The sequence below is a fragment of the Pogona vitticeps genome, chromosome 9, assembly GCF_051106095.1.
Source record: "Pogona vitticeps strain Pit_001003342236 chromosome 9, PviZW2.1, whole genome shotgun sequence".
Taxonomy (NCBI): Eukaryota; Metazoa; Chordata; class Lepidosauria; order Squamata; family Agamidae; genus Pogona; species Pogona vitticeps.
In genome coordinates this window covers 18452290-18472888 of record NC_135791.1, presented here as the reverse complement: position 1 = coordinate 18472888, position 20599 = coordinate 18452290, and the positions used below count along the sequence as shown (strand labels likewise).

The following is a 20599-nucleotide window of genomic DNA, read 5'->3' as shown; positions in this document are numbered from 1 at the left end:
AAGCTAAATGAATCATATATCTAAAGTAAATACATGTATACCTTTAAATACATGCCAGCAAAAATACAGATAAAATTTTAGGTAAGAGAAATGACAAAGAACAGCTCTGCTGCTATGTACTCTCCAGTTTTCATGGATAAAATGGGCAACTCAGCTATTTACACAACCAAACTAAACTCTGAAACTGCAAAAGTTTTAAGTTTATCTAAGCTAAGAGCAGTACGTTTTGCCAACTTACAGCTATATACACCACACTAGAATATCTCCAAAATGTCTTTCTACACTTGGCATCTGAAAAATCTTTAAGGAACCCCTCAGGCTATATCATCTTTTGAACACTGCTCTCTACATTCAGTAGGCACGGAGGATTTAGTCCTTCATGGGTCATCATGGCTCTCGGATGCTTCTTTATGAGTGCCAATTTGCTGAAGGATGCTCTCTCTATATATATATTTGGTGACTCTTGCCAACAATTTTTGTTATACTCTCAGTCAAGTTGTGGTGTCCAGCATGATAAAGTAGCATTTTCTCCATGAAAACTTAGAATGTATTGGATTTTTAGTGATCTAATAAAAGGTATCATTATACTCTTGTACTGTATTTGCTTTTAAAAAGAGAAAAGCAGGGAAAGGAAGGGTGAGAGGACAGCCATCTGCCCCCGTGAACTGAGACTTCATACATAGAGTTTACACAGAATGTCTGCGAAACTGGTTCTCATCTTGTGGACTTTGAGTTGCTCTTTACAAGCGGTTTCACAAAGCCTAAAAGGTGGCAGAGAAAACTGGGGGACCCTTTGGCCTCCATTAACCCCACAGGATGCACGCCTTGTTTCAGGATTTCCGGTGACCGTTCTAAAAAAGGAAAACATGTTTTAGCTAAAGTAGGATCCATTTGATTGTGTGGAACTGTAAATGAAGACAGGCAGATACCAACAAGAAGCACTCATTCCCCAAGAAGATACTAGACCAGTGATGGTGAACCTATAGCACGCGTACCACAGCTGACATACAGAGACCTGCCAGTGGGCACGTGAACCATAAGTCGCCAGATCGCTAACACCCCCCCCCCAACACAACCTCAGACACTGCACAGTCATAAACCACCTATCTCTGCTGCCTTCCTTGGTTGTAAATCCATTCTATATATATAGATCAGATGTCTGTGCCAGGTCTGTTTTTGTGAGGTGAGTTCAGACTCAGGTTTCAGGCATCATCTGGCGGATGGGTGCAGCCTCAAGCACCATCTTTTGCAGCCTGGTTTGAATTTTCTATCCAAAATGTCAAACACAGGGTTTGCTAATTATTTTGTGACTGCCACCCCTCATGAACCAAGACATCGCCTGCTTCCAAAACACAGAGCTTCTTTCTGTCTGTGGGAGGAAAAAAGCACAAAGACACAGGAACCTGTATTATAAATTGGGGTTACAATTTAGTTTATTCACCCGGTCAAAGAAACCAATTAAAATCAAATTGCTCCAGATCTTTGCTTCAGCTGAGGAGACCAATGATCTAGTCTCCTTTCTTTTGCAAACTCTGGGGAGGCCCTAAACACATCCTTCCCTTGAGACGCTAAAATTTTTCCTTATTTTGTGCAATAGTTAATTCAGGCACTTTTACAGATGATTGCAGGCAAAGTATTGTTTTCCATTTTAAGTTTTAATAAAAGAAAACATTAATTTAATTGGTATATTTTTGTACAGAATGGCCCCCCTTCTGGGAGGTGGGGGCTGAGGCAATTACCAGCACTGGTGATGGGAAGGTAGGCCTTAATTCACTATCATGACAGGACCTGTTTGATCTCCCTCTCCCTGAATTACTGGCATATTAAATGGAGAACTTTTTAGAAAAAAACAATAATGCTGGACTTTGCTTTTCTCCTCCTCCTTTCCCATTGCCCATTCATTTTATTTCAGGTCATGACAGGTAGCAAAGCTCAATTCTAGCTGATTAGCCCTTTGTTCCTGGCAGACAGCAGGGACAAGGGAGATACAGGGGCCAAAGATCAGAAGCTACTACTTGGAAAGTGAGGCAGAGTTTTCGTTTGCAGGTGGATTTTGTTAATGGAGCAGCTTGAAAGGACTTTCAAGGAGAGAAAAAAATATTGTCACCTTTAAACTGTGAAGCTAGTATGCCATCCAGTTTTTTTGCAAGAAAGTTCAATGTTCAGGTAAGAAGATCTTTGGGGACCACAGAGGAGGAGGGACTGGTATCTACTATGGGAATGAATGCTCCCACTTGCCATTGTCTTCTTGTCTTTAGTCAAAGGTACCCTCCCTTAGCTAAATCATGTTTTCCTTTTAGAGTGGTCACTGGAACTCCCTGGAATAAGGTGTGCAGTCTGTTGGGTAAATAGAACCGAAAAGATCCCCCAGTTTTCTCTGCCACCTTTTAGGCTTTGTGGAATCGCTTGTAAAGAGCAACTCAAAGCCCACAAGATGAGAACCAGTTTCTTATACATCCTGTGCAAACTCTAAGTATGAAGTCTCGCTTTGGGGTGTGATGGTTGTCCACTCACCTTTCCCTTCTTCTTTTAATGCCAAATGTTTTTACAAAGCATTTGGAATTTTTGAAAACGTAAAGGTCTATGTTTTCCCTCTGCTTGATTGGTCTAAGGACCATAACAATAAATAAATACCTAGTTCCTTACTTTACTTTTGTAACACAATAATGAATTCCTATTTAAAACTAGTAAAATGTCCTGCAGATTATGTAAAATATCCTTGGGGATGACTTGTAACATACCCTCGTTCAGTGACGATTGTTCCATTAGGAAAAGTAGGATGATGTCCCAACTTATGTTTAGGTTACTGATGACTACCTGCTCCTGTCTTCCTCCTTATTAGAGGTTCCCCTTCTACTATGTGTACTATATGAATACATCTTTGTTTCCATGTGTAGACTGGAGACCTCTGTGCAGAAATACATATTCTTACCGTATTTCCCCGAAAATAAGACAGGGTCTTATGTGAATTTTTGCTCCAAAAATGCATTAGGGCTTATTTTCAGGGGATGTTTTTGTCCCCCCCCCCCATGTACAACAATCTACATTTATTCAAATACAGTAATGTCACATTCTGGTTGCTGCACAAAGGTGGAGGGCAGGGTTTCACTTAAATGGGGCTTATTTTTGGAGTAGGGCTTATATTATGGGCATCCTGAAAAATCTTACAAGGCCTAATTTTCAGGTTAGGTCTTATTTTCAGGGAAACAGGGTATCCTAAGTTCTGCTTGCCATCTGCACTTGCCCTTCATGATCCCTTCTGCTCCACCAGCTGCACTGGGCTCAAGCCCCATACTCCCAGTTTTAGAGGCAAAATACATCATGTTTTTGCTGTTCTCATATCAATTCTATGAGTTTTAAGAAAAATTTTGGTCCCACTTGGAAAGCCCTAAAGATGATACATCATAACCTCTCCCTTCCTTCTTCCCCCTCCATTGGATATCCAGTTGTTCTATGGCAAAGAGGACCTATTGCACCTATAAGGGGATCCCTCTCCCCACAATGGGCTACTCCAAGGAATCACTAAGTTATATGGAAAACGAATTCCAGCTTCTTGATGATGATGTGGTGACTGTCAGCTATCCCAAGTCAGGTTGGTGTTGCAGTGGAATAGCATTCATTGCTTGGAATTATTTTATCAATGAAATTAGTATTGTTGTTTCAGGGCTTCTTTAGATGAAACAGATGGTTTTACACACAGGTTTCCACAAAAAGGATAAGGGCTTACCCTCAGTGTAAGAAGCCTGCAGACTTGCTGAATGCAAGGCAACGTCATATGTTTGCGTTTCTCCATTCAAAGTCAAAACAGCCATGATGATGTCTACCTCCTGTAGGAGAAGGACAAGTAGGGGAAAGGGGAATATTTGTTAAGCAACCAGGAATATGCGAACCTGCTTAAGGACAAGTTGGAAGCATAGTCTTGTTGAATCCTTGCAGGCACCAGATAGTTTATGAGATACAGTGGTGCCTCGCAAGACGATGTTAATTCGTTCCACGAAACTTGCTGTCTTACGAAAACATCGTTTTGCGAAATGAAAAAGCCCATTGAAATGCATTGAAACCGGTTCAATGCGTTCTAATGGGCTGAAAACTCACCATCTAGCGAAGATCCTCCATGAGGGTAGCCATTTTCGCTGCCTGTAAAGCGGGGAATCCGTCCTGAAAACACAGCGGGGAGCCATTTTGTACAGCGGGCGGCCATTTTAGAACTGCTGATCAGCTGTTTCTAAATGATTGTTGAGTGAAAAATCGGTTCCCGAAGCATGGAACCGATCACCGTTAAGCAAATTTCCCCCATAGGTACATGGTTTTGCAACTGCAAAAACTTCATCGTAAAGCGGTTTTGTCGTTTAATGAGGCAATCGTTAAGCGAGGCACCACTGTATTGGCTAGTGGTTCACAAATTGACCATAGTGTGAAGGTTACTAAGCAACAGGTCACTACAACTAATATGTCCCTTATAATTAGTTCATTTTTGTGTTAGCTACATTTTATATCACAATGCTGATGTGTCCAACTGTGGTTGTTAACTTTGGCTGGAGTTTTGCTGGGATTTCATTTTTATTTGTACCTCTTCTTGAATATTTAAATTCTATTCCTGTGAGGTGAAGTCTATCTATTGGTCAAGGTGGTTGGATCCTGTGTGCCCTTCTTGTAGTAAAAGCATGATACTAGTTTTCCTATATAACATTTGTATATTGTTTCTTTTATACGTAACATAATGCATGCAACCTAGCTTCACTGCTTTGGTTTGCTTTGTATCACAGACCAGTGACTTGCAGCATTCTAAGGTTTCAGATTGTAGCTAAATGACTAAATAGTATTGAATAATGAGAAAGAGTTACTTTCAAACATATATCTATAACTGTACGTAACTACTTGTGGGACCTTGGACCACCATATTACTCTTAAGCATAACTTTCCAAACTCAGTACAGTACTTAGTCACGCTTGACAATGCCTGGGGTTTGATGTAAACCTTACTTTAGTTAATTTCTTCCCTCCATTTTTTTTGTTTTCTGCTACCTCTTTTCACAACTCACCCATTCACTGTCTTTCAGTAAAAAAAGCTCTTTGGATACTTGGAAACCAAATTAAAATTTTTAGACTCCCACTATATATGGGGCCTCTCTCTCTCTCCCCCCCCCCCCACATACACAACACATCGCTATGCAGATTCGTCGTTAAACCAATCGCTCGTTATGCGGGGCACCACTGTACAGTATATCTTGTATAATGTATATATTATTTTATATTCAGTTTCTTTTTGTAATATTCTGATTTGTTGAAATTATTTTTAAGATAATTAATTCCGTAATTACTTGCTCACTTGCTGAATATAATAAAGATGCTTGCTAATTACGACATTGCCATGTTGAGCGGCTTATACATTTTGAACTCCTGCCCTTGTACGATGAGATGCGTAGCTACTTGCTGCTCAGAATTATTTTCCCAGTATTTTGGATGGTAGTGACTGAGTCTGAAAGGGGCAGGGACAGGGAGGTATGACTAGGCAGTCAAAGGGAAGGAGAAATTAGCTTTATTCAAGGTGCATTGTGTGAGAAGATGTAACTTTGTGACTATTGGATCACATGCACATCCTCCTCCCCCTCCAGGTACCAACTGGATGTTGGAGATCTTGGGCTTAATCTGGCATGATGGAGACCCCTCATGGGTTCAGAGTGTGTTCATGGCTAACAGGTCACCATGGATTGAGACTGTTGATGGTTTGAATGTTGCCTTGAACTATCCTCCACCCAGGTTCCTGACGACTCACCTGCCATTCCAGTTTTTCCCTAAGTCCTTTCTGCATTCCAAATGCAAGGTAATCAAGAATGAAGTCATCAATCAAGACTCACCTTTAGGTCCTGTGGGTTGGTGATGCTGACCTAGAGAATTCTAGGCTGGACCCATTCCATTTATGGATAGAGCCAGCAATCAGCCAGATTGCTGATTGAACTGAGGGTTCAGTTCTCCACCATGGTTCATAGGAGAAGAGTCAGCCTGTATATTGTTACTCTTTCCCTCAGATGTCCACGAATGGCTCAGCAGCCTTTTCTGACAGGAAAAGATGTTGGTAAACTAGGCTTATGGGGCAAGTTGCCCTTTTTTGGCTGGGTACTTAGCCAGTAAATCAGATTCAGAGGAAGAAAAGGAGGGAAATAAGTGGTACCTCGACTTACGAATGTCTCCACTTGCAAATGTTTCGAGGTATGATTGGTTCCGTTCACAAAATGTTGCTTCGACTTGCGAACGGAGCCTCGACTTGTGAATGAAAAAAAAGGCAGGGGAAAGGGCGAGAAATTCAAATTTCCCCTGCCTTTTTTCATTCATTTCAAACTGTTGGTGTCTTTGATGGCGGCGGGGAAGCCCTGAGAGGTCAGAGACTTGGGGGTCCCATGCCACCATGATTGGACCCCCAGGAGGCCTCCGGTCTACCCCCTGGGAAAGCCTGAAGTCACCGATCGCAGTGGCGGGGGACCCCCAGGAGGTCTCCAATGGTGGCAGAGAAGCCCTGGGAGACCTCCCAGGGGTCCCCCGCCACCGCGATCGGAGGCAGCGGTCACCCAGCACTGGGAGGCTTGAGCTGGCCGGGCGCTTGGCCGCTTGGTATTTTTTTGAAATGCTGGAATGGATTAATCCTGTTCCCATGCATTTCAATGGGAAATGGTACTTCGACTTATGAATGTTTCAACTTATGAACGCTGTTCCAATATGGATAAAGTTCGTAAGTCGAGGTACTATCTATCCCAGGCCTCAGTGAACTATGCCTCTAGGCAACTGGTTTTCAGATGGAGGGCTGGTCTAACTGGATCGTGTGCAGACCAGCCTTGTCTTGTTGGAGAGCAGTTTTACTTGGGCTGAACAAATCAGGAATTCAAGGTATTAGCTATAGTTATACTTGGATATCCAATATAGTTTATAGAGTAATGGATTAGGACTCTGGGTTTAAATCTCTACTCTTCCATGGAAACACTTGGAGGCAATGAGTTTAAGCATGTCTGAGAATTCTATACCTAAAAAACTATGGAATGTGTTTCCATAAGTTGAAATCAACATGTTAAATCATCATCATCACCATCATTTTCATCATCCTTATTATTTAGTGCTAATACTACTACAACTACTGCCACCACCACTATTATTATTATTACACGACTGTGTATTGAAGTTTGGGAAGACTATAGGAAATCTCCATAACATTGTTCTGAATCCAGAAGTACTTGAATTTGTTAAACAAAACAAAAAGAAGTAGCATTCCATTTTAAAGATATATTTTTAGTCATTTCTTATGCTTTAAAAATACAGAATAATACATCAGATAGATAGGATTACATCCAATGATATCTTTTCTACATTCCAAAAGAAGACTCCAGTGATGTCATCGTACAGGTGGTAGTTACTGTTACATACAGCACTGATGTTACCTGTCTGTCATGGGTTTGGAGGGAAAGTTCCATCCTATGGGGAGTGGAAGGCGGGACATCAGGAGGAGGGGCTGTACTGTATATATATGTGGAGTTTGTGTGGAGAAGTTAGGAGAGCTGAGAGAGAGCTGAAGGAGAGCTGAGAGAAGAAGCTGGTGTGGGAGTCTGTGTGTCAGACAGGGTACTACTGTGTGTCAGTCAGTACCAACCTGATAGGTTCAGGTGTCTGTATGGGTAGCCAGAACTGATAGGTTCAGGGTCTGTGCTTTATTTAAAGGTGTTCTGTGTGAACCAAACCGGTGTATGTATGATTGAGACTAAGCCACGTTACTGTATCTTATTCACTTGATCATTTTATTTTCCCTGTGTGTTATTTAAATAAACCTTATTCCTTTGTTTGTTTAAAAATCCATTCCTGGTCTGTGTGACTCCTTACAGGGAATGGTTGGTGGCAGCTTAGTGAAACTGTGGCATATCCCAGTAGGTCGGGGGTTGTCACAGTTACTATTAAGATGGCACATCGTACAAAGAACTGTCAAAGTGATTGTGGCAGCCTTTTTAAAAGCAAATTTATACTTGCAAAGCTGCTTGTGCAATTGCTTGTGGTGTTAGCATTATTAGCGCTAGCGGGGATTTTCACTGCAGTTGCATCATGGTCAATATAGCCCACAATGGTTTGACACATTGGTGGGAGATTTTCCTTCCCTAAATATAACTTTTCTGTCCTACAGATTATCTACGTCATGCGAAACCCTAAGGATGTGCTGGTCTCACATTATCACTTTGCAAAGTGTTGTGAAACATTAGAGGAACCTGGGACCGTAGAAGAGTTCCTGGAGAAGTTCTTGAATGGGAAGGGTATGGAAAGAGGCAGTTCATTGGTCTTTTTTAACTGGGGAAAAACTCTACGCACTACACTCTATGGAATATCCATAAATAGGTATAGCTAATTTCTTTATCAGACTGAAAAGAATCATAGAATCATGGGAAAGTGAAGTTGGGAGGGGCCTACAAGGCCATCAAGTCCAACCCCCTGCTTAACGCAGGAATACAATCAAAGCATATCTTACAGGTGATTATCTAAGTTTTTCTTGGATTCCTCCAGTGTTGGAGAACTCACCGTCTCCCAAGGTAACTGCTTCCATTGTTGTACTGCTCTAACAGTTAGGACATCTTTCCTGATATTCAACCAAAATTTGGCTTCCTTTAACTTGAGCCCATTGTTGTATGTCCTGCACTCTGGGGTGATCAAGAACAGATCCTGCCCTTCCTCTGTATGACAACCTTCCAAATATTTGAAATGGGCTATCATATCACCCCTCAGTCTTCTTATCTAAAGGCTAAACATGCCCAGTTCTTTCAGCCTTTCCTCATAAGGCTTGGTTTCCAGCCCTCTGATCATCCTTGTCATCCTCCTCTGAACGTGTTCCAATTTGTTGGCATCCTTCTTGAAGTGTGGTGCCCAGGACTGGACACAATACTCAAGGTGAGGCCTAACCAGTGCTGAATAGAGGGAGATTAGCACCTTGCAGGGTTTGGAAACTATACTTCTATTAATGCAGCCTAAAACAGCATTTGCCTTTTTTAATAGCCACATCACATTGTTGACTCATATTTAGCTTGTGATCTACGACAATTCCGAGATCCTTATTCTGCAAGTTTACTCACCCCCTCTTCTGCAGGTGCCCTGGCACCGTGTAGCTCACCCAAGGCTAAGGTTGGCTGGAAGATACACAGTGGGGAACCAGACTCCCGGCTTTGGGATCGGCACACAGATTAGATGCCTAACTCAGTGGGGATGCATCCACTGTTCTTGTGAAACATTTCAGAAGAGGTCTTGCATATTTTTCACCTTCTAGTGTGGACACTTTTCTTCTCACAAGAGGTGTGACAAGAGGCTCTGTTCTGTTCTGAAACCTTTAATGGCATTTATAAATTACAACAAACCAAGCAAAATAGGAGAAGTAAAATTACACAAATTTCACAAATTAGGAGCGAGAAGCAGGGGACAATTTCAGAATTGCAGATAAGACACATGCAACGGCAGCGGTCAGGACATTACATTCATCACTCATGAAAATAAAAAGAATTGACTCAGAAGAATTGGAAAAATAGGAGATTCAAGGTTCAAGAAAAAAAATTTCAGAGGTGAGAACGAGCAGGGCATTGAAACAGTATATGAACCAGGGTGTCAGGCGTCTCTAAACAAAAAAAAAAAGAGAGTCTTTTTTTCACGAGGGATATTGAGAAATCATATGGCATGGGTGGCCAAAAGGAAAATATTAAAACGGGCTAACATAAAAGCTCTTCTTAAATGTGGGTTTACTAGGGAATAGAAATATTTGGGAGAATGATCTGAGATGGAAAAAATCCAACAGAAAGAGGGGAGCGTACAGGATTAAGGTTATTGGATAGGTAATTGAATTCGGCGTGACAGAGCTTGTCCTTGATTATGGAATAAGCTCTGGTGAGATTCATATCTGCCAAACATTCCAGGGATATGTGAAGAGAGAAGAGTTTCTTTTCAATAAGCTGGAACCAAGAAAAGGAGTAAAAATCACACAATAAATCATATATCAGGGATCCAGAATGTGAATTTAAAAAAAAGATGGAGCCAGAATTTAAATGTGAGTAACCAGGCAGTTGTGGAAGGCAGGTGAATGCCCAATTCTAAAGAAATAGTAGAAAGCTGAATTAAGTTGGGAACTCCTAGTGTGGACACTTTTCTTTTCACAAGAGGTGTGACAAGAGGCTCCAGGGAAATGTTTTATCTGTGCTAGCTGGCAGAGACAGTCAATATGCACACACACAACAGGAATTTGTATAAGGAGAGTCCAAAACCAAAGATGTATACACAGATTAATTAGGAAAAAAAACACCAGAAAGAGCCATAAATGAGTAATTTAAGTTGGTAGTTGTTTGAACGTCTTTTTCCCGGGATATAGCAGACAGAGGGACAGAGCAGCCTCTAGTCTAGCACAAGTTGGGGGTTATAACTTGGCTTATTCATCAGGGAGATGCAGTCAATTGTGCTAATGCATCCCTGACTGAAGGTGAAATGTCACACAGTCAGTACATCATTAGAAGCGGAGCTCCCTCCGGAGGCAAAAGACATTGACCGTCCTAGCTTGTTTCGGGTTTGTGCTTGGCCACTGGCAGGTAAATGCCACCTTTGATCACATGTTTATTTGCCCAGGCATGGAGTTTTCAAGAAACTGTGTGCCCAGAGAGAAAATGCTTACACAAGAAGAAAGAAGCTAATAAATCAGTCAACTTCTGCTTGCGAGTGCCCCACTGTTATCTCCAGATTCTGATTTAGTAATAACATGCACCCTCTATCTGAGCTGAAGGAAATGTCTAAAGCAGGAGAAGTCTAAAGCACATTAAGGATGAATCAGAATCGGTACAAACATCTGATGGGTAAAATGCATATTCTTGGTCAGTGAGATTAGGACTGTATCTTGGCATTGACTTTTGTCTGCATTAGGGAAACTGGAATTCTGGGATAATAGTCCCCAAATGCCACGTCCCTTGCTCAGCTCTTTATATTCCACCTTTGTCTCGGTTTCACTTTTCCAATGATGTATGGTTCCTGGTTCAACCATATGAAAGGCTGGGTGAAGCTGAAGGAGAGACCCAACTTCTTCCTAATCACCTATGAAGAGCTCCAGCAGGTCTGGTTCATTGTTTCTCTTTTCATGGACCTACAGTGCCGTTAATTCATTCCGAAAAAATTGCTGTTGCACAAAAATGTCGCAATGCGAAAATAAAAAGCCATAGAAACGCATTAAAACCTGATTAATGCATTCCTATGGGCTTAAAATTCACAGTTCAGCGAAGATCCTCCATAGCGCCGCCATTTTCACTGCCTCTAAAGCAGGGAATCCGTCCCAGAAAACAGCGGGTGGCCATGTTTTTTTCCCAGTGGCCATTTTGAAACCACCAATCAGCTGTGCGAAAAGGGTTGCTTTGCGATGGTCGGTCATCGCAAAGCGAAATACCCCATAGGGAACATCGCAAAGCGATCGCAAAAGTGATCGCAAAAACAGCGCCGCTAAGCTATTTTGTCGCTAAGCAAGGTACCACTGTATACATATTCTCACCATTCAGCTTTCAACAAGTCAAATACTTTAGAGCTTAAACTAAACATTCTTTAATGCTTTCAAGGTTCTTTCTTCTCCTCCAAGTGAAGATTTTTAACAAGTTGAAATGGCAATTAATCTCTAACCAAGTAGAGAGCAACTCTTCTAGGGGCCATATTAGACGGGGTCTGCCCTCCATCCTCACTTTCTGAACCCGATTCAAGGTCTTAGTTCTCTTCAGCTGATTTCCAGGAGTTGGGTTGGCTGAGACATGATGGCAACCGTACTTTTGCCAGGCAGAGGTTTTCCAAGGGCTCTGTTGTCCATTTGGCTTGGTTGAATGGCAAATAAGGGTATACTGGGTTTCTCTAAACTACAAACATGGAGCAGATTGATAGCACATTAATTGTTGGTGGAATCCTGAAACGTAGAATCAGTGCTAGAGAGCTCTCATGCACTTTCTCTACTAGAGATCTCTCAAGCACAGCAAATAATTTTAAAAACCTCACCCAACTGCAGATCTTGGGTTCCGGGTAAGGCCTTTAAACTGGTATCAAACCCAACTCCTGTAACTGTATATTTTAACAGTACTCTAAAGATCAAGGAAGCAGTCTAACTTAATTCAGCCTGCAAAATGGGAAAAAAGGAGATTCTTATGAAGGAGCTGATCTTCTCTGTCCCTTGATATTTTCTGCTTCAGGACCTGCGAGGCAGTGTGAAGAAGATCTGCCACTTCCTTGGTAAGGAACTGGCCAGTCACCAGCTGGACGAAGTGACAAAATATGCCTCCTTCCAAATCATGAAGGACAACAAGATGTCCAACTACTCCCTGTTACCAAGTATGGATCACTCTAAAGGAAAATTCATGAGGAAAGGTAAAAAGAGAGCTGAAGAGAAATGGCATGTGTGCATTTTGATTCCTAAATATAGGCTGAATTAGAATAGCTGTGTCTCTATCCTATTTGAAGGCACTGACTAGATTGCCAGTTGCTTCACACTTGGACATTTTTGTGTGGATGTTGTCTACCATTGTGCCTCAGAGCAGCAATGTACCTCAACAGGAGTTGTTGTTTAGTTGTTAAGTCGTGTCCGACTCTTCATGACACCATGGACCAGAGCACGCCAGGCCTGCCTGTCTTCCACTGCCTCTTGGAGTTGGGTCAAATTTATGTTGGTTGCTACGATGACACTGCCCATCCATCTTGTCCTCTGTCATCCCCTTCTCCTCTTGCCTTCACACTTTCCCAACGTCAGGTATGCCATCACCTCCACTGGCCTTGTTGTTAGCCAGGCTTTCTAAGGCCCACTTGACCTCACTCTCCAGGATGTCTGGCTCTAGGTCAGCAACTATATTGTCTGGGTTGTCCGGGATATCCAAAACTTTCTGATATAATTCCTCTGTGTATTCTTGCCACCTCTTCTTGATGTCTTCTGCTTCTGTTAGGTCCCTCCCGTTTTTGTCCTTTATCATGTCCATCTTTGCACAAAATGTTCCTTTAATATCTCCAATTTTCCTGAACAGATCTCTGTTTTTTCCCTTTCTATTATTTCCCTCTGTTTCTTTGCACTGTTCATTTAAGAAGGCCCTCTTGTCTCTCCTTGCTATTCCATTTTCTGTAACTTTCCCTATCTCCTTTGCATTTTGTTTCCCTTCTCTTCTCTCCTGTTTGTAAGGCCTCGTTGGACAGCCACTTTGCTTTCTTGCATTTCCTTTTCTTTGGGGTGGTTGTTGTTGCTGCCTCGTGTACAATGTTACCAGCCTCCATCCATAGTTCTTCTGGCACTCTGTCCACCAAAGCTACTTCCTTAAATCTGTTCTTCACTTCCACTGTGTATTCCTAACAGGTTTAGTGCACCCCATGTGATAACACAGTGCTACATTTAAACTCCTCACTACTCACTTTGCTTGATGCAAAGTGCTGCTACCTCTGATGCACTCAATGAAGTTGAAATTACCATTGTGATGGTCAGTTGAGAAGGCCAATAAAAACAACATATTGATACTTCTCTGACAAAGCTCTGAATAAGATACAACTGCCATTACAAAAGGTTGCAGTAGCTACTCTTGAGCTTCCCAGTGAACTGCAGAGTAGTGGTTCCCACATTTGGGTCCCTAAGTATTCTTTGATGAAAAGTCCCAGAAGCCTTCACCACGAGCTGTGGTGACTAGGATTTCTGGGAGTTGTAGTCCAAGAACATCTGGGCACCCAAGGTTAAGAGCCACTGGTGTCGAGGAAAGAATGGGAGACTAGGGCTCAGGAGACCTTAGTTGTAATCCCCACTTGGCCTTGGAAATTTATTGGGGTAGTGGAATGGGGGTACCATTCTTTGAATATCTGTGAAGATTCCCAGTCATCCAGGTGTGGTTATCTGGAAGCTGAGTCATGGCAACTGGACTTTTTTCCTATTAGGTTGAAAAGTTTTGCTCCTCATACAAGTAGCTTCTGCAGTCTGAGGAGAGTTAGTAGGAGATCTCTGATATATCTTCCATGTTGGTTTCACTTCCCCCTTGTCTGAAAAGGCTCATTAGATGGACAAAGGACTGGGGGGGAGGTGAGGGATAATCTCACTTCTTCAGTCCTTTTTCACACACACACCCCGGTCATGGATCATTAACGGTCACGAACAGTGGTCTTTCTGGTGTGTGTGGTCCTAATCTTTCTGTTGTTAGATGAAAGGGCAGCATGATAAATGGGAGACATATTGCATCATGGGACATTCTTTGAATATTTCACTTGCCTTGAAAACTCTACTAAGGTTCTTATGAATCAGTTCTGACTTGATGGCATGTAACATAATGCGCTGTTCTGTGGTGTATCTGCAGAGCATGTTCGGCGGCCGCCTCTGTGCTGGTGTTGATCACCAGAGTTCTATTAGTTTTGATTTACTGACTCCGCTTGTTTACGGTTACTTCTCCCTCTTGTGGTGTTTCAGGGATCTGCGGAGACTGGAAGAACCACCTCACCGTGGCACAGAGCGAACACTTTGACCACGTTTATCAGGAGAAAATGCAGGGTGTGGGCGTGACTTTCCCGTGGGATTGAAGAATGCCAGATAATTCCCTCTGCTGTTATTTCCAGGCAGGATATTTCATGTGCGAATTTTGTGTGGAATGTGGCCATCTTCAAGTTTACCAAGTCCTCACACTCTACGTCTTCTACACTTCGTATGAGGAGACCTGGGGGGGGGAGTTATCTTCTTTTCAGGTGTGCAGAAATAGAAGGAAGAACGTCATGGTGCAATTACTGCAAGGTAGCTGACAATAAAAGATGCCCATATCTATAACCCAAAGGTTAACTCTTCCTTAGTACCGATTCCCAACCCCCACCATAACTGTAGGTAATGCCAAGGACTGGAACAATCTTTTCCAGACTGCCTCCCTTTCTTAACGATGTTTGCACTGCTTTTCACTACCTCTCACTGTGTATCATTCAATACAGAGAATTCAGAGATTCTGTTAGATTTCCATGTAAAATTCTTAGCCACTCCAGGAACATAAACATTGCAGGTGGAAGATATATTGGGTATGAATATTGGATAGAATTAATCATATTTATGTTTGGTGGGAAAAGAGCCAGCCTGTACAATCCCAGGGTAGCTGCAGAAGAAAGGAACAGCCAACCAGTTCTGAGTACTCTACACCTACGAAGCTCTGAAAATGAGTTGCCATAGGTCATAACTGACTTGGTGACATACCATGCAGGTGATGGCAATGATCCCACCCCATACATCAGCTTCTCACTGCACATTAAGTAGGGTTGCTACTGGTCTTATGGGTCGTTCTGAATATAAGATCATTGAAACATATTATCATCAAATTTCCTCTATATGCCTGTCTGAATGAATTTCCCCTGATTTGCACTCTAGGTTATAAATGTGATGTGCCTTAGTTTGCCGTTCAGTTTTATTCGTTGCTGCCTTACTGAGATGCCTAAGGGTGCTCCTTCTAAGAAGATCTAGTGGTCCTCCCTGCAGGTAACAGCGATCACTTCCCTGCTGATGGCAATAATTACTTTCTCATATCCAGTTGGTCACCTTTTGTAGCAGATGGTGAAAGCTGCAGCAGTCCATCTTAAACCATGTTATAATTTCCCAGCTTGTGCAAGGATCCATCCCATATCCATCCCACTTTGGGAGGTATAATTCCATCCTCTAAAAGTCAAGACAAGCATCTGTGGATCAATTTTTGGCGTGCTGGTTTTGCAAAGGACATCTTTCAAGAAACAGCTTTTCACTCCACCAGCTTTCTATATGAACTTAACACAGGATTTTTTGTTGCTGGAAAGCTAAATTTGCATGTTGCCTCCAAGTTCCTTATTCATGAAGACCCAGGATCAAATGATACATGACAAATAAGGCCTTCATGTTTGAAGAACAGGCCTGTGTCCAGAAGACCAGCTGCGAAAGAAAGGTACTTAACCAATAAAGTGAGGACGTCGAAACTCCTTTGTGACAAACATCTGAGTTCTGCCTTTTAATGATGAGTTTGACAACATGGAGAGTCCTATGCATTCCACCCACATTCTTCCCCTTTGAGATGTAAGGATCTTTGGAGAGCTGCTTTTGGATTACAACTGCCCAGATTCTCTGGGTAGAAGGTCCAAAGCCACAGGTTTATAGAGTCCTAGAAGTTACAGATGCATTTCTATCTGAGTACAGAAATGATTCTACATTGTAGGATGAGCTCCTCGGATGGCAGTAAACAAAGGTTTACAAAGTGAAACTGAAGTAAGCGAAGCAAGCTGAAAGGAAAGAAAAACTACAGTGGGACCCTGCTTAACAACGTTAATTCGTTCCAGCGAAATCGCTGCAGAGCGAAAATGTAAAGCGAGATTAAAAAGCCCATTGAAACGCATTGAAAACCCTTCAATACGTTCCAATGGGTTGAAAACTCACCGTCCAGTGAAGATCCTCCATAGGGCGGCCATTTTCGGTGCCTGTATAGTGAGGAATCTGTCCCTAAGCACAGTGGGGAGCCATTTTGAGCACCCGGTGGCCATTTTGAAAACCCGACAATCAGCTGTTTTGATCATCGTAATGCGAAGAATCAGTTCCTGAAGCAGGGAATTGATCTTTGCAAAGCGAAAAAAAAACCCATTTAAAACATTGTTTTGCAATCAAAACATCATCGTGAAGCAGATTCATCGTAATGTGGGGTAATCGTTAAGCGGGGCACGACTGTACAATCTTGTGGGCTTCATTAGCAGAACTATAGATTAGAAAGTTAGTAGAAAGTTAGTGCTGCGAACTGTTGTTTCCCTAGCTTCAAAATTTAATCCTTTGAGAGCAATCAATGGATCAGTCATGGCCAGGGAAAATGTTAAACCCACAGCATGTTCCTTGCTGACATTGATGTTAGAAAACACAGGTCTGGAGCTAAAATTGCATTTAATACTTTGGTAGGCATGCCATTACTCTCAGGTGGCACTGCTGGGTTCTGGCCTCATTCAAAAGCTCTACTCTGGAAGTTTAAGTTGCTTTCTGCATTCTTTCAAAATGCCTCTTAAAATGTGGGAAAAACCATTTTACAAATGACTTTAAGCAGCTAGAATGTTTTACTCATTGCACCAGGACAGCTAATATAAGTATTTTATTATAAATAAATACAATTATGCTGTCATAGACCTCATTATACAAATATAAAATACATAAAATAAATACATAGTATAATATAAAATCTTGCTATAACATTTTGCAAGTTCTCATAGCTGAAAATAAAAACTTAGCCACCAATTGTATTATTATTTGATTCTCTTCAGACAACAGAAACTTGAGATAGCCTGTGGAAGGTAAACCAGTACATTTGCTCACGACTGAACCAGGATATCGAATATATTAATTCTATATAGGTTACTGTGATGGCTAAACCGCAGAAGCCTGTGCTGCAGGGTCAGAAGACCAAGCAGTCGTAAGATCGAATCCACACGACGGAATGAGCTCCTGTCGCTTGTCCCAGCTCCCGCCAACCTAGCGGTTTGAAAGCATGCAAATGCAAGTAGATAAATAGGGAACACCTTAGTGGGAAGGTAACAGCGTTCCGTGTCTAAGTCGCACTGGCCATGTGACCACGGAAGATTGTCTTCGGACAAAACGCTGGCTCTATGGCTTGGAAACAGGGATGAGCACCGCCCCCTAGAGTCAGACATGACTGGACAAAAATGGTCAAGGGGAACCTTTACCTTTTACCTACTGTGATGATTACCCCGCATCACTCCTGTCACTCATAGTCAGGATCTCATTTGCATGAACATATGAGACGATTGGAGGGGCAGAGTCAGCGGATAAAAAGGTTTAGAAGAGAAAGATAGGGAAGATAGAATTTGCAGCTAGAGAGTCAGATAGTCAGATAGTGAGAGAAGAAAGAAGGAACAGATACTAATAGAGATAAGCTGTTCAAGATACAGTGGGGTCTTGACTTGAGAACTTAATCCGTATTGGAAGGCGGTTCTCAAGTCAAAAAGTCTGTAAGTCAAGTCTCCATTGACCTACAGTGCATTGAAAACCGATTAATCCCGTAACAGGCCGTTTTTGTTCCATTTTGGTTTTTTTCTGGTCTGTAAGTCAAATCTCAGTCTGCAAGTCAAACCTAAATTTTGCAGCCAGAGAAGTCTGTAACTCAAAAAGTCTGTAAGTCAAGCCGTCTGTAAGTCAAGGGTCCACTGTAAATAGATAGAGAAGGTGGGGATTGGTTATGTGGCAAGGTATATGGTATTTTAATGATTTGATTGTGTACAATGAGGATCTGAAGAACATCTGTGATTATGATTAAATTTGATACCCTTCAAAAATAAGTTCTGTTGGCAGTTACCAGACAAGTGTTTGAATTATTCCACATAGTACATGATCTATCTGGAATTAGTCATAGTGATTGTCCTCTCCCTAGTATTTCACCTGACCAATTTGCAGCATTTTTAAAGCTAAAGTGGAGGCCACCCACCGGGAACTAACCCACTATTTGAAACCAGTAGATTGAGCCAAGACATCCAGCGCACCTTCTTGCCCGGTTAGAATTACTCACTTTCAACCAGAGACATCATTTGAGGTTGACAAGGCACTTGATCGTGGCCGTGCCACCTCCTCCTCCCTTCGCCCTTGCCCAGCCTGGCTAACTGAATGTGCCACTGTAATAATTAATGGGTCTCTCCAGGAGAGCAGGGCTCCTCTTGCCCTCAAGGAGACACTCCTTAGGCCCATTAGGATGAAACTGAACTTGGCGGTGGACAATATTGGCAATTATAGGCCTGTTGCCAATGTTTCTTTCCTTAGCAAGGTTGTAGAGAGGGCGGTGGCCGATCAACTTCAGAATCTCTTGGATGAAACCAATGCCCTGGATCCGTTTCAGTTGGGTTTCAGGCTGCGTCATGCTATGGAAATGGCATTGGTCACCCTGCTTGATGACCTATTGAGGGAAGCTGATAGGGGCAAAATGTCCTCGTTGGTTCTCTTTGATATCTCAGCAGCCTTTGATACTGTCAACCACTGTATCCTCCTGGGATGGCTTTCCGAGTTGGGGATCGGTGGCCTGGCTCTTGCCTGGCTCTGGTCCTTCATGGAGGACCATTCCCAGAGAGTCCAGGTTGGAGAGAGTGTATCGGCCCTGTGGCTTCTAAATTACGGGGTGTTGCAGGGCTTGATCATCTCTCCAATGCTGTTTAATATCTATATGAGGCCGCTGGGAGGGGTCATCCGGGGGTGCAGGGCTTCATGTCATCAGTACACTGATGACACACAGCTCTATATCTCCTTTTTTCCAACAACAGTGGATGTCATTGGATCCCTTGAGTGCTGCCTGGGGGCTGTACTGCAATGGATGCAGGAGAGTGGACTGAGGCTGAATCTGGATAAGGTGGAGGTTTTGAAGGTGGACACCCCTCCTATCAGTGGTTTGGGAAGCTCTCTTTTGGGGGTGTGTGACTCTCACCGCAAAGAGTGCGGTCCGCAGCTTGGGAGTCCATCTTAACCCAGTACTTACCATGGAGTCCCAGGTAGCATCTGTGGTCCGTACCGCCCATCTACATCTTCGGTGGATTGCCCAGCTGTGCTCCTATCTTGATGTTGGGGCGCTCATCACTCTGTTCCGTGCACTCTTAATCTCGAGATTAGACTACTGTAATGCACTCTACGTGGGACTATCCTTGAGAATGATGAGGAAACTACAAATGATCCAGAATACGGCCACCAGATTATTAACTGGGGTGAAAATACACCAACATATTTACCCCACTCTGACGGCTTTACACTAGTTGCCTATTCGTTTCCACTTTGACTTCAAGGTGTTAATGCTTACATATAAAGTCCTAGATGGTTTAGGACCTCAATACCTGACAGAATGCCTGCTCCCACCTAGCTCTACTCATGTCACTCAATCTAGCCAAGGGCTTGACTCTGAGAGAGGTCCGGAAGGAGAGAAGTAGAAACCGGGCCTTCTCAGCGGTGACCCCTCACCTCTGGAACATCTTGCTCCTTGAGATTCGCCTGGCTCCCTCGCTGGGAGTTTTTAAGAACAACCTGAAGCCTTGGTTCTTCAGGCAAGCCTTCCTCCCTTCCATTTCTTAATTCCCTGTGTCTTATCATCTTGGACCTTTCTATGTTGTTTCATATTGTTTGTTTTAAATTTTGTTTGTAAGGCGCCCAGAGTAGATTCATTGAGTCTAGATGGGTGGGGGTAAAAGTTGGAAAATAAATAAATAAATAAATAAATAAATAAATAAATAAATAAATAAATAAATAAATAAATGAATAAATAAATAAATAAATAAATAAATAAATAAATAAATAAATAAATAAATAAATAAATATGAAAGCTGCAAAGAGGTAGCTGGCTCCACAAGGGCCCATATACTTCTCTGCAAGGTAGTTTAAAACTATACAGTGGACCCTCTACTTACATAATTAATCTGTATTGGAATGGTGGCTGCAGGTTGAAAAGTCTGTAAGTTGAGTCTCCATTGACCTACAATGCATTGAAAACTGATTAATCCCGTAACCGGATGTTTTTGTTCCATTTTTGTTCCATTTTGGTTTTTTTCTGGTCTGTAGGTCAATTCTCCAGCTGCAAGTCGAACCTAAATTTTGCGGCCAGAGAAATCTG

At 42.4% G+C, this 20599-nt stretch overlaps 1 protein-coding gene across 1 annotated transcript; it reads left to right on the top strand.

Annotated features, from left to right (window-relative positions):
• Positions 1 to 3426: 3426 nt before the first annotated feature.
• LOC110071040 (sulfotransferase 2B1-like) lies at positions 3427 to 17363 on the top strand. Its single transcript, XM_078380253.1, has 6 exons — positions 3427 to 3592; positions 5615 to 5823; positions 8158 to 8284; positions 11006 to 11100; positions 12209 to 12383; positions 14443 to 17363. The coding sequence occupies exons 1-6, from the start codon at positions 3454 to 3456 to the stop codon at positions 14550 to 14552; spliced, it is 855 nt and encodes a 284-aa protein (XP_078236379.1). The 5' UTR covers positions 3427 to 3453; the 3' UTR covers positions 14553 to 17363.
• The last annotated feature ends 3236 nt before the right edge of the window (positions 17364 to 20599 follow it).